Genomic DNA, 22,208 nt, shown 5'->3' on the forward strand with positions numbered 1-22,208 from the left:
GGAGACAGGTGAAAATGAGGTTGGTGGTAATCTTCAAGAATCTGCAGATTTGGATACAGACAAAGCTGCATAACTAACAAAGTGTGTTTTACTCCTTTAACTGAATGCACACATAGTACATTTCTGTATTGATCCCAACACAGAATTTGCCTGGATAATTTGCTTGCATCATAAAATTAATCTATTTGCATAATTTTAAGGAAAAAGCTTAAACGCTTTCCACTATCTTGGAAAAGTCTAGTTCGTGATTTATAGAGGAATTTTATGGATACTGGTATTTTTGTTTTATTTGACAATTGAAATTAGTTAGGGTATTTCTTTGTTTATTTGCTCCATGCCATAAAAGTATTGACATCTGTCAACATTTTGATCCAACTTTTATTTTTGTTAGGTAAAAAGTTTTGGCAAGTGAAAATATCATTTTGTACATTCAATGTGATAGCCTGTTCCAAAGGGGGGCAGATAAACAAAGGGAATTAAAAGCTGAGGAGTAGGTTCCTTTAGTCCTAGGGATGACCATATATTTCTCACAGAGCACCTACTCCTAAACCTGCACCCATAAGTGTCATGTTGTCCCTCATATCAGGTAGAAACGGCAGATAAGCCTGTTTCCATGGTGAGAAACATTGCCATACAGCCTCTGTTCCATGCATTTGTCCTCCAAACTCTGGTACAACGATTTTCCTTTTCAGATGAAAGAAGGCTCATTGTGTGAAGAAGAAGTATTTCCTGAATAAAGTCAGTCATATCCAGCAACGACGGCAGCTCACACCTTGGGCTGCAGGGAAATGAGCTCACATCAAGCAGCAGTGCGTGTGTTTATTTCAACACTTGAGATTTTATCAGCAAAACAATAGTTTAAAAGGCCGCTTTAGAGGTCAGTCACACCAAATCTAAATTTCAGACACCCAAAGAAAAACTCTTTCTCGTAACTTTGCAAAAACAAATCAGAAGTTTCTGAAACGTCATAATTATACCATATTTAAATTATTTAATGCCTGGCAAATGAAATAATAAAATAATGTGTTTACTGTACATACTGCTGAAATGAAAAACACCCCCAATTTTGTCTTTATCAGTTTCTAAATAATATATTTTGTATCACTATGAACATGCTGGTAATTTATTCTTATTTATGTATTGACTTTTATTGTATCAAAAAAAAAATTATCATGCAGAAGTCTCAGAAATGTATTTATCAAGTATGATACGTCTGGCTTGGAGGGGCTTGCTTGGACTGGAATGGAACTACTGTATGTCATGTGCAATAATAATTATAATGATATTACTGTGACACTTGCAGCATATGTCTAACTTAGTTTTAGTTTAGTATAGTGCAACCCAAGCACCAACATTAGAACTTCGGGATCGAAGCCAACATGGAATAAAAAAAAAATGCAGTTCCTTGACTGACTGCTGCAGTATTAAAACAGAAGTACGAGCCATACATTAATGTATTATTAGAGAAGTGGTCTCTTGAGCCAGCACAACCAGTGGCGAACTTTCCTCAGTTTTGATGCTAAACATATATTGACTTTTGTTCTGAGCAGTGAATAAAGACCTATCAGATAGTCATTCATAACAATGAAAATACATTTTCATGGATTGGATACCTGCTGACATCCTGACCTGCAGTCCCACCCTCTGACCACCTCAGTGTCTTCTGTCTACATCTGTTTAAAGTGTCCCTGTAGTACACCAACGCATGTATCAGTCACATGTACATAGAACTCTTAGTTCTCCTGCTCACGGATAGTTAATAATAAAATATCTTGTCTTTTGTACCTTTGACAGTCTTTATTTTCTCTGTCTGTTTTCTCTATTCCTGCTCTGCCCAGCTGGCCTACGGCAGGAGGTTCCCCCTTATGATCCAGGTCCTGCTCAAGGTTTCTTCCCTCCTAAAGGGGAGTTTTTCTTGCCACTGTTTGGCTAAAGGTTTTTCTCCCACTAGGGGAGTTTTTACCTGCAATCGTTTATGTAATAATTGCTCAGAGGTTAAGTCTGGGTCTCAGGAAAGGGCCTAGAGACAACATGTATTGTATTAGACATTATAAATAAGATTGAATTGAATAGGGATTTTGTTATTATTGTAAGGTAAAAAATATAATTTAAAGCAGTTGTTCTCAAGCTGTTTTCAGTGGGTTGCGGTCTTTGGCCTCAGGTAAAGCTTAAGATCTCAGGTAAAGATATCTTTTTGGAACTTTTTCTCAGTTGTTGCATATTTCACGATTTGGGTCGTGGCTTTTCATTAAGGGGTGATGTTGGGCCCAAAGCCGGACCAGTTGAGAACCATAGATTTAAAAATATGTTGTAAAATCAGCAACAAGGTTTAAAATATATGGGTCAATTAAATATTGGACCGGTTTAGACCAAGATGAGCTCTTTGTATGTGTGTTACATCAGTAGGGGTAAAAGGAAATGGCTGGGCCACAGGATTAGGAGGGGACAGTGGCGACGGATCAGATTGCTTGTTTGGCGGTTTTGGGTCTGAGCACAATAACTGTTAAAAAAAATGTTAACTATGTCATTTGAAAATGGCTGATTATCTGTTATTGTTGATGAGTCATCTATGCCAAGTGCCCCGTCATTTCTCGTGAGAGATCCATATTAAGATTTAATTACTTCCTAAAACTAAAAGCAATATTTAAATGATCCTTTTTTGGGGGGAAAACAGATCTCAGAGTTTGCCCTCTTAATGAGAGAGGTACATTTGTTATGGAGTTATCCGAAGATCAGCCAGTCAATCTAAGATTTAGTTCTCCCTGCCTTAACCCAGGTAGCATCTCTCTCTTTGACTTGACAGATGAGGAATAAACCAGGAATTGTCGCCACCTTTTACTCTAAATTTGTGAAGTGACACATATCTATTCATGATTTCAAGGAAAGCATTATGAAAGTATTTCCCAGCCAGACTGAAATCATTGATAAGAGACATCCTGTCTTACTCCCTGGTCTTGAAAAAGTCTGTTCACAGAAGTGCTTGAAATTTATTTTAACCAGAATGGTTGTTAGCTAATCTGTTAAAGGGGGTTGATAATATTTGGAATACATTTTCTAACTGTTTGTTTTATTCAATAGCTGGAACAAAAATATTTGCTTAAATGTGATTCGACAACTGATAAATTACCCATAAAACTGACAAATCTTACAAACAAGCCCTGCTAGCTAGAAAAATAATCTGTAATCATTTGTTGTTTTTTTGCCTACTTGTCATGTTTCAAATTTATTTGATATTTGACACAAATGTATTTTGTTTTCAAGATGTCAAAAAGTCAAATCATGAGTCAAATTCAGTGAAATTCAAAACAAAACTATTAGAAATTAATTATCTTGGGAGAAGAAGTGGAAGTGGAGTAAACTCCTCGGTGTTCACCCAGACTGGAGACACAACTCTGATGCTATCTACAAGAAGGGACAGAGCAGACGGAGGAAGCATCTTATTTACAGCAAGATGTTGCATGACTTCTATAGCCTATAGTGAAGAGTGCAGTCTCGTCTGCAGTCATCTGTTGGGGGAGCAGGATCAAAGCCAGTGACTTTAAAAAAAGAAAACAAAATAATAAATAGGCTGACTCTGTTCTGAGGACTGTTCTGGAGCCTCTTGAGCTGATTGTGCAAGGACAAATGCATCATAAAATGAAAAATGATTGCCCAACACAGCATCTTTTCCCAACACAGTGATTCAACAACAGAGGGCGTTCAATCAGAGGCTTCTTCAAATCCACTGCCACACAGGAGCATCTTCCTCACCACATCCATAACAATCTATAGTGACTCTTTGAATGAACTTAGATCATGAAGTTACTACAACATATAATTTATCTTCCGGTTTAATAAAGTATTGTTGAATTTAAATTAAGTAACAATGTTTACATCTTGTAAATATTTGGACCTTGGCCATAAATTATTTGATTTCTCTTCATATATATTGTTCTAATAACAACAGTAATAATAATAATAATAATAATAATAATAATAATAATAATATTAATAATAATAATAATGCATCATTTCACAAGTAAATTCACAAAGACAAAAAAACACTTATACATCTTTAAGTAATTACGTAATTCCTTTTGAAGATTTGATCAATCTAAAAAAATCGAATTAATTTATATTGACGTCTGTAGTGTCTTTTTGCTATTTATTTATTTGTTTATTTATTTCGGTCATTTCCATAATAAGAATTCAAATACAAAAGAAATGAAAGAAAAGAAAACAACAAATAAACATGAAGTTAATGCTGATATTGCATTAGACCAAAATATATACAAAACAAGACCGAAAAGGTGTAGACTGAAGCTTAGCTTATTACGCCTACCCATTTATAATCAATTTCTGTCAGCTCCTACATATACCGATGCAGAGCAGTAAATCAATTAAAAACATTTCATATACTTTTTGTATATTGAAAACATTCAATATACTGCATAGACCTATTATCTATTTTAGTTCAGACACTTACATAAACACTCATACAATATGATAATACTTAATGAACATCTTGTTCTTCAATATTTTTTTTAAATATTTGGTATGTACTGGACTCTTTAATTTCCATTTCCAAAACATTCCACAGATTAACCCCATAAACTTAAACACATCTATGTTTGACATACGTTCTGTTCTTTATTTTTGTGAACATACAGCTTCCTCTCAGTTCATACACTTTGTCTTTGCTGAAACAGCTTCTGGATACAGTGTGGTAACAGATTATTATAAGCCTTGTACATCAACTGTGATATTTTGAAATCAACAAGTTCATTAAATTTGAGCATCTGTCCAAGATGTAAAAGAACCAATGGAACATTTGTACATATGTTTTGGGAATGTGATCTTTTAATACGTTTTTTTAAATCAATTCATTCCTTCACACAATCAGTTTTAGAAATTAATTTTGAGTTAAGTTCCAATTTGTATTTATTAAATGATACACTGGATCTTCAGTTAGACTGGAAAAAAGCAGGATATTATATATATATATATATATATATATATATATATATATATATATATATATATATATATATATATATATATATATATATATATATATATATATATATATATATATATATATAGTTTGATATCGATGTTGCTGCTATTTTTTAACTTAATTTTTTTTTATATTTATTTAATTTTGTAGGATTTTTTTTTTTCCCCTGGGCAATTATGGGGAGGGTAGGAATGTGGGTAAAATAGAAATTGTGAATGTGAAACTGTGAATTGTGAAAATTATTGTAAAAAAAAAAATTAATAAATAATGTATTTGTTGGTTCCCGATAATCAATAATTTCCTCTCTTGGTATGACGTTCTGGTGATTTCAGCCAATCACAGCATGACATAAGAGTCCCAGCCATGACGTCACATCCGACTAAAACAATGGCGCGCAGTCTGTTTATCCAAAGTTGACTATCTAGTATTTTCGGTTGCACTTTTTCTTTTAAATACATTTATGAAGTGAACACATTCGAACGGTAGCGTTTTGGATCCTTAATTCATACGAATCTAAAGGTGATTATAAACGCCGGCCGTAAGACTGCGTCTTTATACTTGAGGTAGGAGTCGTTATAAGCGACACATTAAAGCTGATTCGTGGTTCCGCGTTACACCAACGCAGAGCCTATGGCGTAATGTACCTCGGCTACGCGCACCCTACGCCGTCGATTTAACGCGGAACCATAATTCAGGCTTTAAAAACAACGCTTTACTACTGTGCTGTCACCTTTTAGACAAAAATATAACGCGCCAAACAGGAGCCTTTTCTTCTGGTGTATGAGCTGTCTGAGCTGTCTGGTTTTCAGTGACTCAGGCTGGATGTGTGGACTGCTGTCATCATGTCCCAGACCAACTCGTCTCTGCTGGAGGAGGTGGTGCAGTGGAGCCAGGAAACCTGCCGCCAGCAGCTCAAGTCTGTGCTGCCAAAGCTTGTGATATCCTCTCAAACTATCTTTGTACCCATGCCAGCTTCGTTTTCACTAGCTTCATGCTAATTACTGTATAGAGTGTATATTCATAGCGGATTAATTTAAGGTTTTGATTGGATCTAACCTATCTTAAAAGTAAAAGTGTGTATTTAGCTCCTATCTATTTGCCCTACATTCTGTATTGTTGTTGCAGTCTGGATATATTGAGTAAGTTTGTTCAGTGATTATAAACTTACAGGAAACTGTGATTTCCCCTTGACTGATTGCACTCGCTGCATCATGAGTCAGACAGTTGGGATGATCATATACGTAAGTGTTGCCAATGTTTTTTTAAGTGGAAAACGTCTTACTGTGGTAATTGACAAGTATTGTTGATATTAGCATGAGTGTTTGTAATATGTAATATTTTTACAGGTGTATTGAAGACAATTACAGATATGTTCCTGCCGCACATTGGTTTGTTAGAGCTGGAAGATGAGTGCTTCTCTAAGATTTTACCAAAGGTAAACTTGTTGAGTGTATATTGTTTTTAGGTTTCATTATACTAGTACCTTCACGACCAACTGCTTCATAGAAGATGGTTGTTTCAGGTATAACATATCACTTAAGATTAAGACTGATATTTTTGTAAGTTTTATTTGTGAAACAAATGTTTGCAGGCAGTGACAATGTTTAACAGCATGATGAAAGAACTCATGGATCAAGTTGGCGGCCTTTCAAGTCAAAATACTGAAGCGTGTGCCTTGCTAAGGAACATTCTGCAGGTAATGTTTTATTATTAAAGGTAGCACAATGAACCTCTGTAGTACACTACAGATGCATGATCTTTTTTTATTTTAGTACCAATCCAATTCTGATATTTACATACTGATAACTGATACTTATTTTGATATCAAAGGAGGTTTTTTGTTGTTTTCATGTCAATAAACACTGTCAATAAGTAGTGCAAAAACTGCAGAAAAAATGAAACTCTACATTATCCAACTCTTCAAATAGATTAAAAACAACATTTAATCTGAACAGGATCAAGTATAGTTATTGCAACAATAAAAAGTCAAAGGTTTCAATTTGAATTGAATGTTTTTCCTTTTTTTAATCGGTGTCATCATTGTGATATCCATTCAGTAAATGATGCCAGTATTGGCCCCAGATACAAATTTTGGACTGCGATCCCATATATACTCTACTGTACATTTTTTCCTCTATCGGCTGATATTTTGACAAAAACTTGTTGTCTGTTTCAGGCTATGATGCAGATAATTGATGCGTTGTCTGCTTGTGTGCGTCATGTTGGTTCATTTGAAGAAGCCCCTGATGTGCATATAATCCGCTCTCTACCAATTTGTATCCTGAAAATCCTGCTGGAAACATTTCAACATTGCAAGGTTGGTTTCTACAGTTTATTAGTGGTTGTTTCAAAAAGAGATTGTCATGTTGAGAAATTAAAAAAAAAAAAGAAAAAATCAATACATTCGATGTTTTCAAATTTTTGGAAGCTCATGATTTACCCTTAATAGTAATGAGGTCTTGTAAATGTTGCTGAATCACCAAGGATTAATGATGGCCATATTTCAGGGGATTTTATGTTTTCTTGGATTTTTGACAGCATTTATGCAGGTCAAAGATCAGAAAAACTTTAGGAGGACTATAGTCGCATGAATGCCCCATTTGATGCAGTTTTTGAGTTTTTGCATGGTATTTTATATATTGCATATTAAATTAGTCATTAGGGGATATGCTTTGAAGAGATTAAAAATCTTTTTGTGGGGTATAGTTATTCATGTACCTTTTTTTTTTTTTATTTTCAAGCACAGTGTCTAAAGGAGTCTAATGCTGGGATGTAGAGAGCCAGCATTAGTATCAAAAGCCTAGGGTTTCAGTATAAGGTACATACTTAATACATGATGTATAACTCTTGTAAAAAAAAAACAAAAAAAAAACAGCTCTCATCTGTATTGTGCTGTGCAGTACATTAATGTAGATTCTAAGTCATCCAGGTCATGGTAACTCTTGAAGGCTTGAATCAAGGCAAATAGACTTCCTTTGCTTTTGTTCTTGAAGATGTTTTACCTTCACCCCAGAAAAGCATCATCCGTTGATGTCACGTTCATCCAGAAAGCATTCCAGTTGGCAAGGCTTTCTGGATGGAAGGTGAAACGTCTTCAAAAACAAAAGAAAAGGAAGTCCAGTTGCCTTGATTCAAGCATTTGAAAGTTATGCTTTGCAGAATTTGATAGCTCCATTGTTAATATTTAGATATCAATGGACAGATTGATTTATTGTTTTATTTGTAATTATTTTGCAGTTTTCAGAAGGCAGGGGGAAAACGACTGATACAGTGTCCATGCCACGGATACTCATCCTTATTATTAATCATATGATAATGAACTATAGAAGTAACTTTGTTTTGCTATCTTTAATCTTTGGTGTCAATAAGAATTGATGTCTGTGCTGGCTGTTTTTCTTGATGTGAATCATCTTCTTTGCTGCCCGTCTTGTCAGCAGAACTGGATTCCAAAAGTCTTTATCTCAGTGTGATTAAAAACTCCAGTTGCTGGACAGGCTCTGTACCGTTCAAAACAAGAGTCATTAGCTGATGTTTGTTGGCCATGTTGTCTCAAGGTCAAAATTCAGCTGAAATAGATGTTTTTCTTTGCTATCATGTATATTTTTACAACAATTAAACTCCTTTGCAAAAAATTTGCAAGTACAATTTTCCACTTTGCAGAGCAATTGCTGTTGAAAAGGTTTGGCCATCTTTAAAAGACTTGTTTACATTGGGGAGTTTTTTTTAATATAAACCAAAATTAAAATGGGTGAAAATCAAATTTTGTGTACAGTAATTGATGATATAGGGTTCCTCTTTGTCAGAAACAATTTAGCTAAAGCAAAGAAACATAGAACTAGCTGTATGTAACTTTAAACCAATCTGCTTCATTTTATGTTAAATAGGAATAGTACAAATGATTTAAATAAGCCTTTTGATCTTCTGCATGCTACCTGCAGGATAGCGAAGAGGTTTACTGTGGCCGTCTGTCCCTGGTGGCGGACCTGCTACAAGGGCTCTTCAAGGAAGCCTATTCACTGCAGAAGGGTCTTCTGGAAGTCCTGGATAGGATCTCTCTAGATGGCAATGCCTCAGAGGAGGAGGTTTCTGACATTGTTACAGGTGTGTTTCTTTGTGCATGTATGCAGGCCTTTGCCTTTCATTGCAAATATCTTCCTTTTTATTTTGTGTATCTTTCATGCAGTCTTCAAGTGACTGAGCAGTTTATTCACCTTTCACAGTGATTCATAGTCTTCTGGACATCTGCTCTGTTATTTCCAACCTGGACATTGCACTGCATGCAAACACATTGAAGTTCCTCATCAAGTAAGTCATTTGTTATGTTAATCTTTGACTGTATGTTTCATTTTGTATTGACATTAGAGGAGTTGAATTTTTAATGCTTGTGACTGGGTCACTAAATATAAATTACTTACAATTTTTCTCACTATAATTTTTTTCAATTGATCGTGTTTAGACAGAGCCTGAAGTACAGGTCATTGGTGGAGGAGCATCTACATCACAGTGACATCAGTAACAGTCTGTGTGACAACCTCCTGGCTTCTTTCCACAGCTGTTTGGAGCTTTCTGAACAGATTAAGCGTGATGGTTTACAGGTAGGAGGACTGTATTGATCGTTTTTAAGGAAGAAATAAAGCTTGTCTAATTTATAGATTATAGGGGGAGGGGGGGGTCACATAATTCAGATTTACTTGTGCAAAATATAAATTAGCTTTGCAGGTTAAGTATTATGTTCAGTAGTGAAATAATCTGAATTTAGTATATGATTGCCGTCAAGATGAATTGTTTTAAAATGGCACCATGTTAATGGTTGCTTGTTTCAGTATGTCTGGTCATAATGTATTTTTTCTTTTATGTAAATGTTTTATAGGAATTGTAGGAGTAGCTATTTTTATAATGCCATACAATGGCCAAAATAAGACCCTAAATCCAAATGGTTTAAAGAGGTTTTGTTGAGAATGTGGAAATAGGGCAGGCAACAGGATGGGATGGAGTTTTACCATGCCTCCATAACACTGTAGTGTCACACAAGAGCCACTGACCCAATAAATAACACTGCTTATCACATGATGGTGGCAATGTGCCTTTTTTTGGCGTTCACCAGCACCATATAAGAAGACACAAAGGAAAAATGCTGGAGGTTGCAGGGGAGGGCGTTTCAAAAGACTTTGTAAAAAGCATCCACGTCTGCAACTAGAAACAAAATAAAAATAAACGGCTTGTTATTTTTTTGTTTTTTTTTGTAATCTTGTTCTTCCAATTTACTCGGTGCAGATGTTTCCGGTCCAAATGGCCCAAATGAGTTGTGATTACGTGATTTATGTTCTTGTGAGAGGACTGCACATAATTTCCTGCTAGTAGAATATCCAATTAGTAGTGACCCCCCACCCAAGTAGTTACTTGTGGCTGATCTGCCACAAGTAACTCTCCTACAAAAATGTTTTTCACCCTGCAAAGGTTCCTGAAGGTCTCTTTCGCAGGGCTGTTTTGGGTAATGGAGACACAAGTCAATGATCTGGCCCCTGAACGACTACCTGGAACCCCCACCAGTAGAAACACACCTTTACTATAATACTTCATCAGGCCCCTTCGCGTGGGGCATTATTGTGTGGTATGGAAGCATGACAGTTAAGGAGAAGAAAGCCCTCTAGAGGATTATTAAATCAGCAGTAAGGGTCACAGTCACACAGCTCCCGTCCTTAGACACCCTGCACCCTGACTGCTGCAGGAAACACATCTCCAAGACCCACATCACCACAATCCCTCTTTGTTGAAGTGGACAAACTCTGTCATGAGCTGAAACACCATCGACTGGAGAACTAAAGAGTCAACAGCTTTCAAAACATTCACCCTGGCTTGAAATATCATGCTCAGACTCTGGCACAGTGAACCACACGTGCATGCATGCACATGTGCACCTATTCCCTCTGTCTGAGCAACCCTTATATGCTCAATCTTGCCCACAAGAACTTTGCACACTTGCACTTTTGTACCTTTTTAAACTAATTTCTCTGCATGCTGGGCATTGGATTGTTGTTAGCTGTGTATTTTCACAGTAAATTGAGTAGCTGCTGGGTATTCTGCATGTGTCCTAATCAGCTCAGTTGTTGCAAGTCCCTGCTACACTTCCATCTCTCATTTTCCTTCAGACATTGCCTCAGACATTTATACCATAGTAATATCATTTCTGTTTTGGATCAGTAAAGAATTTGTGAATTATATAAAACTTCAGTTCACAAGTTTTTGGCAAACCTGTTCTTTAATAATAGATACTTGTGTTGACATTTTGCGGTAGCCCAATATAATTTTGTTTGTCAGTTTCTTTTGTCACCTTTTGTCCTAACGGTTACATAAATGATGGCATGGAAAACAAATTACCTCCTGTATTGTAAACCCCTTTTCCTGAAAAGCGTGTGAATTTTGTTAAAAAGTGTAAGGTCAAAGGTAAACTTATCTGGTTCAACCTTTGTGTGTATGCTCTTTTGCTCTTTTTTCCAGGAGTCAACACAAAGCCCAGAATACAAACTGTTCCAGAAAACCGCAAAGATGTGCAGATTTTTTGCAAACACTTTAGTTCATTACATAAAGGTATCAGAGCTCAAAAACCTCTTGAAATCCCACGTAAAACAAAGTAGCCTAAAATGTTTCTTTATTCTTTTTTTCTTTTTCGAAGGAATTTAAATTTTTCTTGACAAAGTTTTGTCGGAACTTTCACCAACTCTACCTTCAGATCACCAGGTACATACGGCTTGGCTGTGGTTTTACAAGTCATATTCAGACCACATTTCATCTTGATGTTTATAAGGTACGTGTGACTATAATGAATGGACCTGATGTCTTTCAGCAAGTTCCCTCCTAGCTTGTGCGCTCCAGAACTGCCCGCGGCTCTTTCTGGGGAGCTGAATGCAGCAGCTCTGGTTCCCATGGATGCTTTTCTGCTCCAGCTGATGCCTCTAAGGCCTTTTGCTGAAGTTGTGCTCCAGCCGGACCTACGTGAGTTAAAAAACTTGTTTAAACCATTGAAGTGGCCGTTTTATGTTTTTCTAAAATATTATTTTAGATGCTACCGGCAGCTAAAAAAAAAAAAAAACAACAAAAAACCGAGGAATGATGTTTTGGACAATTATTTTTTTCTTTCACTTTAAAGTTTACTACATCAGTAGCAAAGAGCCAGTCTTTACTTTATTTCCCACTTTGTCATGTACTGTTTCTTCCCTCAAATTCTTCTACATTAGCAGACTAAAGTATTAATCAGAATCAGTGTATGAAACAACATTTTTTTCTAGTCTTTTGCTAATCTATTCTATTGAAACATATAGAGCTGATGGCATTCCAGCATATCTTATCAGACCATTGTTACTGTAGTTTTATGCATCTTGTGTGCATTAATGGCTTGAGTGCCTGTCAAGGGTGATTGCCTCCAAATCTACCCAAACTGAGCTCCTGATCATTTGTACAATTAGGAAATTGAAGTCTATTTAAGAAAGTGTTGAAACTATGATTCAAATGTTGATGTCATAATTCCAGTTGATGCTTTGTACTGGTTCTTTAAAATGTGCAACATACTGCCTGCAGAACTGGATCCTGATCATGAACTTCCTCAGTGTCTCTTGTTGGTGAACGTCTTGGGACAGCTGGCCCGTCAACCAGAGGAAGTGCTGCAGCTTTGGCATTCTGGCTGTCAGTTCTCTGAGGAGACACCTAGGTGAGGAAGGGCTTGACTACTGTAATCTACAGTATTTTGATCATTGAAACCTTTTTTCGAGTTGTTAAGTTTTTTGATACTATATTTGTAAATCATGAATGGTCTGAAGGGACTACAACAAACTCTGACATAACAGATCACTCTGGCGCTGTTCAGACTTTCCAACAACATGCGTCCTGAGAAATTTGATCACAAATGGTGATTAAGGTTGGTTCACATATGACAAACAAAGACATTGAATGACAAGAGCCTTATTGCAGTCCTTTGCATGCAAAATCAAAGTCTCTGGACTTTTTCATGTTCAGAATACACAGAAAATGTGGACACAGGTCTGCCAAAACCCCCTAAAATGTATCCCGAGTGAATATATCTGGATTGACGTGTTCAGACCTTGCTTTAGCGTTGGCCACTTGAGATTGGATTTCTGAGTCTACATTTTAATTCAAGGTCTAAATGGGGTCTTTGGTGCAGCCTAGGTGAGTGAGCCACTCAGATTTGCTATCAGAAACCATTAAGAAACATCAATAATTCCACATCATTTTACATCCTGCTGCATTAAGAAAATTCTAGATATTCAGCTGTCTAAAACCAGTGAAAAGAGGTGTAAGTGTGTAGTTGAAATTGAGTTTTTGTAATATATCCATATGGTATTCTGACCAAAACATGCCTGGCCTAGACCCATCATTGATGCCTCAAATAATTATATACATGTTTAACAAAGGAATATTTTTACTGTAACAGTTGTTTTCTTTCTTTCTTTTTTAACCCTGTAAAGTTGTCCTTTTTGACCAGTTTTATTTTTGTAACTGTCGTGATTAAATCACACACAGAGTAATATTGCACATGGAGAGAAGTTGAATAGTGGATAATATATCAAAGATCTATGTGCCAAGTATGAATCATAAAACAAGCATATCTGTGTCAGTTGCTGTGAATTTTTGTTGACGTTGGCATATTTTCTGAGAATTTTCCTTTGCTTTTTCTGTCCAGGCTTCCCCTCTACCAGGCCATTTTTATTCATTTCCGACGGTGCTACACTGAGCGTAGAGTACCGGTGCGGTTGCCAGGGGTGATGTTGAAAGGTCAGGCCCAGGTCCATGTCTCTCTGCACCACCACGTCTGTGTGCAGCTCTGTGCCAGTGTGGCTGTGCTTCCCTCTGAGTACTTTCCTATGTTGGTGAGAGTCTTTCACACGCACATTCACACACATATGCATGTATGATTGTTTTGTAGTGTTTCAGTGTTTCTCAGTTTCAGTCTTTGGGCCCCCTGTCCTGCATGTTTTAGATGCTACCCTGCTTCAGCACAACATGATACACTTAGCTGTGCAAAATGTCAATTAATATCAACACTTACAGCAGTTTACCTACATCAAAACTGTGTTCTGAGCATCTGTCAAGATAAAAAAAAAAATTTCTTCCACTTAAATGATGTGTGCCTAAGACACCAATTTAATCATAACTTTGCAAGTGTATAAAAAGGTCTGTTTGTACAGATTTCTCCTTCCGTCACTTCCAACTAAAGTCTGTACAAGTCAACTACTAAATCTTGTGCAAACTACTGTCAATAGATAGAAATTGAGGCCATGAACCATTCTTCATTTACAACTCCTCCGGCTTTGTGATCAATAAGTACTGATCCGACTCTATGGAAGTAGAGAACACATAATGTCACCCCAGTCAGAGTCAACGGAGAGCAATATGTGCCTGTTGATGCTTCAAACGCACGTGTGAGCAAGGGATTCAAAACAGGAGTGACAGGTGGTCAAAATTAGATCTATACACCTGTGGAGGGCCATTTCATTCACAGTTAAATAAATAAATAAATAATTACTGAAATTCCCAATTCCATAATATAAATGAATATGTCAATTAAATAAATACAAAATACATGAATAAAATGTTAGTTTTTTTAATGGCCAACTTATTTCATGTCACTTTTATTTCATAATGTTTTTGTTTTTCTTGTATTTCGTAATGCCAAATTTACATATTTCAGGGAGCTTTTATTTTGCCACCCCACTTCCATGTCAGAGCTCCTTTTATTTTAAATTCTCACATTTGAAATGCAGGAGCGTGGTTATCTATGTGGTTTTGACTGGAGTAGTAACTTCAGCGAATCAGTATGAGGCACAGCTGGAAAAAAAATGGAAAATGTTAAAACATCAATGAAGAAGAACAAATCACTGCAGATGTTTTGGCAGACTAAGCCTTTCGCTGGATGATTCACATTTCACTACTATAAAATGTGGGACACTAAAAGTATCTCACACTTATTCAGAGTAAATAGTAATTAATCCGCCTGATGTTTAAAGATACTGATGAAGGAAGAAAATGAAGAAGAAACGAAAGAAGTAATTTGTTATAGCCATTACTCTGGTGGTTTACTGGTCTGGTGCATGATTTCCTGTAATTCAAATCTAGTTATTCTTTCACTTGTGTTTTGTGTCTGTATGTTTTTCTTACTTTCTTTTTTTTGTCTTTTCTGCTTTCATTTTCTCATCCTGTCTGACTTCCTCTCTCTGTTATCATCTTTATTCAGGAACGATGTTTGGTTGATACTGTGATGGAGGTGGATACTCAAACAGCTCTTCTTGGAATAGATGTCTGGTGCTTTACAGCACGGTGAGAATAAGGAGTGGGGATGTTTTCATGGGGAATGGGTTTTTCTTTTTTTAAATGCAATTTAAAAAAAACCTTAAGGTTCAGTTACCAACATTTCTAGATTGATTGATTGACACCCAAGCACAGATATTATCTTAATCTAAATCACAGAAAAATGAATACAAAAAAAAAAAAAGACATAACTTTTTATGTTGTCCTTGAGTGAACGCTTGCAGTGCACACTGGAAGACATTGAGCAGTTTCAAGGTTAATAATGAATACAACCTCCTTTTGCTGCCAAATCTTTCCATCAGGCATTTGCTGTAAACCCTATCATGCTTTCCATAACAAACAGGAGGACACTTTGATAATCTGTATCAGGATCAGCATCCCAGTGGGCTTAAGATCAGGGCTCGAATCGTCCACTGTGAAGCATACATTCTTCTTCTTTCCGTTGTTTATATACTTTAGCTTATCATGTGCTTGCATTATCTAAGATCTTGAGCTCCAGATCCTTAACTGTTGACCTAAAATTCCCCTACAAAATTTCTTCATGCAGTTTGAAAATAATTATCCCTTAAGTGATTGTGAGACATCTGGGCCCTGAAATAGCAAAACAGCCCCAAATCATGAATCTTTCACCGCCATTCTGGAATAAGGCTGTGGTGTTTGTTTGCTGTGCTTTTATTCCTTTCCTGTACAGTGAATAGTACATTGTATCAGAACTCTTCTAATCTCTTGTGAGATGTGCTTTACATACTTTGACAGCACAACTTACCTTTATTGAATGAATTGTGCAATTTTAAGTATGTTCAGATGTATTGTAGCTACCTTTTCACCTTATGAAACACCTTTCCATTTTTTGCATTTTCCTTAATACACTAAACTGAATCAGCTCCTGGTTCATGTCTATGCTTGCAGATATGGGTCAGCAGAACTCTGCCTTCATCATGTCCTCCTCGTTGCTAACCTGGTGGGTAGATCATAGGAATATATACAATATAGCATAAAACAGAACAGTATTTTTGATTTGAGGACAGTCTGGTTTACTTTAAGTATAAGTCTTGATTTCAGCGTCATCTCACCAGAGGTGAAGGCTGATATTAATTTCACACATCATATAATTCATCAGCCTCCTACTAATTTATCCAAGTGTTTGCCTTTATTATGTCCTGCCTTCAATATTTCTGCGCCTCCACATGTACACTGTCCTTTACCTCCTCTCTGCTTGTCCTTCCTTTCCAGTTAAAAGTGTGCACCAGTGAGTGTTACCAGTTGCTCCACATGGGATTGCTGCTGAAACGCCTGGTTTTCCTAATGACGCCAAACCACCAGGTTAGACTTCCAGAGATCTAATATGAAAATGTAAATGGAGTCAGGAATCACTCAAGAGCTCATCTGTTCAGTTGGTTGCCTGCGAATATCCCCTTAACTGTCTTAATCGAACACTTTGAACTTGTAAAATAATTATGAGGTTCTCTTCATCTGGAAGTTTGAAATAAACTGTGTCAAATCTAAGATGCTGTAGTACAAGCCTGTGGGTTGGACTGGCAACCTCGTCCATAAATACCTGGCTTGACCAGGTGTTTTATGAGAACTTACTTAACTCTGTCCATGCTGAAAGGCATCAGTAGATTCCGTTGGGCTGCAAAGGTAGAGGGGATCAGAAAAAAAAAAACAGAATAAACTTTTACAAGGTCTCTGTTTTTTATATGAATATGTCTTAAATGAAACAGGCATCGTTCACGGTGATTCTGTTTGTGAAATATGTGATTGTTGCTTCATGTGGAGATATGTTTCCCTATCATGTAGTTTATCACAAAAATATACAAATGTGAGGCTTTGCTGACTTAACCTGTTGCATAAATGGGAACGGTTTCAGTAATTTACTTTAATCAGAATACAGTATGAGCACACAGAGAAGTAGTGATGTAAAAAGAAGCAAAAGGATGACTGGCTGATGGATAAAATACAAATACTTAGGATTTCGTAATAACAGTCTAAAAATACAGATTTTTTTGGCATGCCACATACTTTTTGTTCATTTGGACCATAAATAGGAGATTTTCGGAAAGGTCAAGTGGAATTGCAAAAAAAAGTTAATTTAATATTGTGTTTATTTAAAAACAACCGCCTACTTTTATGATAACAAAATTACATTGTATTTTCCTGTACTTTTGTTTGCATAATTTGTTTTGTTTATGAAAACCAGTAAAAAAAAAAAAAGTATTTACAAATGATTTAAAGTGTTAATACACATCTAATTTTTAACAGTTTTTTGTCTTGACTCGTGTCCACAGATAATGTCAAGTTTATTTCTACATTTAAAGCAACCTCACTTGACCACAGTGCTGCACAGGCTCAAGCAAATTAAAAATTGTAATTCATCATGAGTGAAAGAAGGCAAGAAATGAAAAGGAACAATGTTGGAAATGGTTGCTTAGTGGTTAGCATTGTTGTTGCACAGCAAGAAGGTTCCTGGTTCGACTCCCGGGCCTGGGAGGAGTCTTTCTGTGTGGAGTTTGCATGTTCTTGTGCTGGCGTGGGGTTTCTGCCGGTTCTCTGGCTTTCTCCCACAGTCCAAAAATGTGCATGTCAAGCTGATTGATGAATCTAAATTACCCAGTGTACTTGCATGGAAAGAAAAAGGTCTCTTTGTTTTCTATGAATATATATAAAAAAAAATGGGGGCTCGGTGGCAGAGCTGGTAGTGCAGCCGTCTCACAGCAAGAAGGTCGTGGGTTCAATTCCCAATTTACTGGGTGCAAAAGAGGGGAAAAAAATCACCAACATGAAATTTATTTTATCAGCTGAAAATCATGCGTTTTATAGTACATTTTGTTTGAAATTAAAAGAAATTTGTTGCATTAATTTTTTTCTTAATTTAAATATTTTCATTTAAATCATTTACATTTTTTTTTTTAGTAATTTAATTGAAGTACTTGTCCTTCCAGATGGACCTTGTGGCACATTTCCCTCCATCGGAGGTTGAGAACCTTGGAGTGTGGAACCACGTCCTCCTGAAAGCTCTTTCGCAGGATGCTCGTCAACGTGTGGAGACAAATATTACTGACCTCACTCAAAAGGTTGTGACTGAATGGCAGAAAGGAGGATACAAACTGGGACAAGTGGACAAAGTGGTGAGATATGGGAAGTCAAGGAGGGGTTAAGTGATCTTGGATGATTTTGTTTTTATTAGTGCTCTTTGCTTTGCATGGATTCATAAGGAGTTCATGTCTGCTTTGTGTAGAAGTGAAGACAACATGATAAAAGAGAAAAATGCTCTGAGTTCATATGAGTTCAATGTTTCGCCTTCGTCATAACCTTCTGTGTACCAAGGAAAATTGAATGATTGTCTTCCTGAATACGCGGATATGAAGGGCAAGGCTGCAACATAGTTTACCGTCCTTGTGCACTAAAGACAAGTGGACACAATAGGTGATGATGTCAAAAGAGACATAAGTCAGTTATGGTTTGGGAAAAAAAATGCTCAATCTAATATTTAGTGACCTCTTTTTTATATAGTCTATGCTCTTCTTGAGTAGAGTTTTCTTGCTCAGATGATCAGTGCAAAGCTGTAAAAGTTGCACGGATCTTTTTAAAGGTTTCATCTCACCAGTATGACCAGACTTATCAGTAACTGTAATCGTGTCAGGGTTTGTGGAGAGCTGGAGCCCTTCACAGTGGTCATCAAACTAAAAAATGCAGGGGTTTTGCATTGATAAAGTCCCTTCTGTTACCAGAACATGGCGCTGTTATCCCTCCTACTGGTGGTTCGAGGACATTCATCTCCAGAAGAGCGGTGTTTGTTGTCTGCAGTGAGGATGGTGACACAGATGTGGTCACGAATGAGTCCCGATCAAGTGAGGAGATCGTATAAACACGCACACCAACACTGAGTTAAGTCATGAATGCAACACGATAATGTTATTCAATTATTCTCCAGTTGCAGACCCATCCTGTGCTCCAGTATACTGTGCAGCTGCTCTTGTCATTAACAGCCGTTTTAGTGAAAAACATTGAGCCTCACATCATTTGTCAGGTAAGCTTTCTTTCCAACGGTCCACATTTAACCGCTGAAGAATGGTGGATTGGTCTGTTGACGAGTTGCTGTTATTCTAGGCACTGTTGTGTCTGGATGCTGTGGTTTCTCAAAAGTGTGCAGATCAACTGCTGCTAGCTGCTCTGGAGTTCCTCTCCTCCTTGGGGAAGATTTTTGTTCCTCCAGACAGCCAGGTAATGAAACCGGAGTATTGCAAATGAGGATTTTTATGCTTCAAATTCCATCATCCTTCGTTACTCAGATATATTTTTATGCTGTAGTTCCCACTGAATGCTGTTTTTAAAGCTCTGACGCTGTCAGACTCTGGAAAAAAAATAAAAAATAAATAATAAAAAATTAAAAAAAGTTAAACGAAATCAACATTCAAATATATTTATTAGTAGTAAGCTTGATTGCTGGATTAGGTTCTTAAAATTTCGGTCTATAGTTATGCTTCATTCATGCTTTTGTTAAACTGAATGTTGAATGTTAAACTGAAATGCTCATATTTTCTTTTGGCCTCACAGAGCCAGATTCTTCCCAGGTTGAGTCAGCTGTTTGGAGTCCTTTTAGCTGACAACTCCTGGCTGCTACATCAGCACACCCTAGAGGCCTTTTCTCACTTTGCAGAAGTATGGCAAGATTTCAGTCGATGCAAATGATTCAAATGCAGTGCTATAGAGTTTTGAAACTTTTTAAATAATCTCAATGTGTCCCTCTTGTGATTTAAGAATACAAACCACGAGGAGGTAATTTCCCAGAGTTTATGTGTGGAAGAAACAAAGAACAAAGTTGTTAATTATCTTAGCAAGGTAAGCAGCAACATATGATGAGATCAAGATCTGTTTGATGAAATGGGTGGTAGTCAAAGGGACTTCCATCTCTTGCTGTAGACGGTCAGCACACAGGAAGACGTGGAGTCCCGGCTGCAGAGGCTCAAACAGGAGACACAAGTGCTCCACCAACACAACAAGAAACTGGAGGGAAGAGAAACTGAATCCAACCAATGTGCTGCTGAGACTGAAGTCATCACAGACTCTGAGGTTAGTAGTATTGTTAATTTGAAATGTATTCTGTTTTCTGAAGGTTCATGCTAACGCAAAAACCTGTCTGACTGTTCACCTGACGAGGCTCCACTGCAACTGAACTAATATCTTTAGGAGAACACGGACTTACTTTTGCAGTTCTTCTGTAATGTGTTGCGGCACCTCTGGTGGGACATCTCTCATTGATGGAAGTGGGTGTGATTCACAATGTTTGACATGACACAGCTGGAGTGCAGTGCTTCTGAGCTTAGTGGGTTCTAAACATTACCATTCAACACAGGTATCATGTGTAGCTTCCTAATAGGCCATTGCCTTAGGGTTGTGTCGCCTAACAACTTCTGAAATGCAAGTGTATTCTTTACATTACATTATTAGTGTTCCTTGGTTGTGATTCACTGAGCAGAAAGTAAAGGTCTGCAGAACAATAAAATAAGGCTTTATTTCAGTGTAAACACTGGAAAGTGTTCTGACAGCTTTATTACAACAGTTATGTGGAATGTTGACTTCCTTCATTGAACGGCAAGAATAATCTGTATAAAAAGATGGTATCAATCAGCAGCTCCTCAGAAAAGCTTTAAACAGACATTCTGGCACTGGGTTAATCCCAAAATGCTCACTCCCAGAGAATTCTCGTTCCAAAAGACAGATTTACACTTAAAACCTAATCATGTTGGGAAGTTCCTTTCTTAACTTCCTTCAGACTCTCCCAAAAGTAAGCCTGTTCCCATACATCCCCTGAACTGTCAACGGTTGCTGCTAAAACTGGAGAGTTGTTTTCCCTCTTCAGCAGAAGTGTGCTATAAAACACACCTACAATCAAACTTGCATTTCTGTGAAAGACTTGGGTTTTATATGTTTCATTAGTTTTTAATATTGAAATACTGAGGTATAGTATTCAAACTTTTTTCTTATTAATTTCATAACCACACGCAATAAACATCAGACTTGGTATATCCTTGATTTAGTTCTTTTTCCATTTTGCTCTGCTTTTTGTCTTCCTTTGTAAGCTTCCCATATTTTGGTCATGGCACCCACCAACTTTTCAATTCTTTAAATCATTATTTTTTCCAACCTATAAAAAGGTAAACATAGTTCATTTAACTGCCCAAATAAATGAACATTACTTTTTGATAAATTCTTCTCGAGCCAGTTACATTTTCCAACTCAATTTCACACCACTTTGTAGCCAAATTTACAACTTCCGACTGAAATGTCACCCCTCAGTCAAAGAGATGCATGTATGTGCATGTATGGAGCGAGCTACCGCTCCAAATCCTAACGTCGATGAACGGCGTGCTGGGTTCACCCCCCCGTCGAGATGCGGGGTTCAAGAGTCCATCTTTATCCTCCACGTCCGGCAAAGTTATGCCTTGTTATTGATGCAACGTTTAATCTTATTTATGATTCAGAAATGATTGTACGGTAAAATGTCTTAACAAGACTTTGTAATTTCCTCCCTCCCAGCCTTGCCATAAGAAAGCTCGGCAGGAGACCACTACGGAGGACGAGTGCAGCCGCTACGTCCAGACAGCTGAGAGTGCTTTGAGAGCCCTTCAGGCTGTCATGGAGAGTAAAGACAACACTACAGCGCCACCTCCACAGTGGCTGGAACCCAGACTGCAGGAGCTGCAGACCCTCATAACCCAAATCAGTTCAGCCAAACCTACAACGTAGCTGTTCAAATTCGTCTTCTTGTCTCACCGACTCCCCTTCTGTGTATAGATGTTATTTGAAAAATCTGTTAAGTCTTTTAAGAACTTTTTTGCTGCCAAAAATTGGTCTTTATCCGTGTTACTGTTTAATAAATACTTTAAAA

The 22,208-nt window shown here is 37.1% G+C and overlaps 1 protein-coding gene across 2 annotated transcripts; it reads left to right on the forward strand.

Annotated features, from left to right (window-relative positions):
* The first annotated feature begins 5,382 nt into the window (after window positions 1-5,382).
* firrm (fignl1 interacting regulator of recombination and mitosis) lies at window positions 5,383-22,206 on the forward strand. 2 transcript variants are annotated; one of them, XM_061738150.1, is made up of 25 exons: window positions 5,383-5,559; window positions 5,806-5,934; window positions 6,198-6,237; window positions 6,343-6,431; window positions 6,588-6,692; window positions 7,173-7,313; window positions 8,935-9,097; window positions 9,217-9,301; window positions 9,453-9,591; window positions 11,495-11,584; window positions 11,670-11,734; window positions 11,841-11,989; window positions 12,572-12,701; window positions 13,692-13,878; window positions 15,243-15,325; window positions 16,226-16,277; window positions 16,550-16,639; window positions 18,259-18,444; window positions 19,048-19,167; window positions 19,251-19,346; window positions 19,427-19,540; window positions 19,874-19,978; window positions 20,078-20,158; window positions 20,240-20,389; window positions 21,857-22,206. In XM_061738150.1, exons 2-25 carry the CDS (start codon window positions 5,839-5,841, stop codon window positions 22,064-22,066), a joined length of 2,766 nt encoding a protein of 921 aa, XP_061594134.1. In that variant the 5' UTR covers window positions 5,383-5,559; window positions 5,806-5,838; the 3' UTR covers window positions 22,067-22,206. The 2 variants fall into 2 exon arrangements, with proteins under 2 accessions (XP_061594134.1, XP_061594135.1); XM_061738151.1 differs by having other exon boundaries at window positions 5,383-5,515.
* The last annotated feature ends 2 nt before the right edge of the window (window positions 22,207-22,208 follow it).

This window comes from Cololabis saira, chromosome 13 (genome assembly GCF_033807715.1).
Source record: "Cololabis saira isolate AMF1-May2022 chromosome 13, fColSai1.1, whole genome shotgun sequence".
Taxonomy (NCBI): Eukaryota; Metazoa; Chordata; class Actinopteri; order Beloniformes; family Belonidae; genus Cololabis; species Cololabis saira.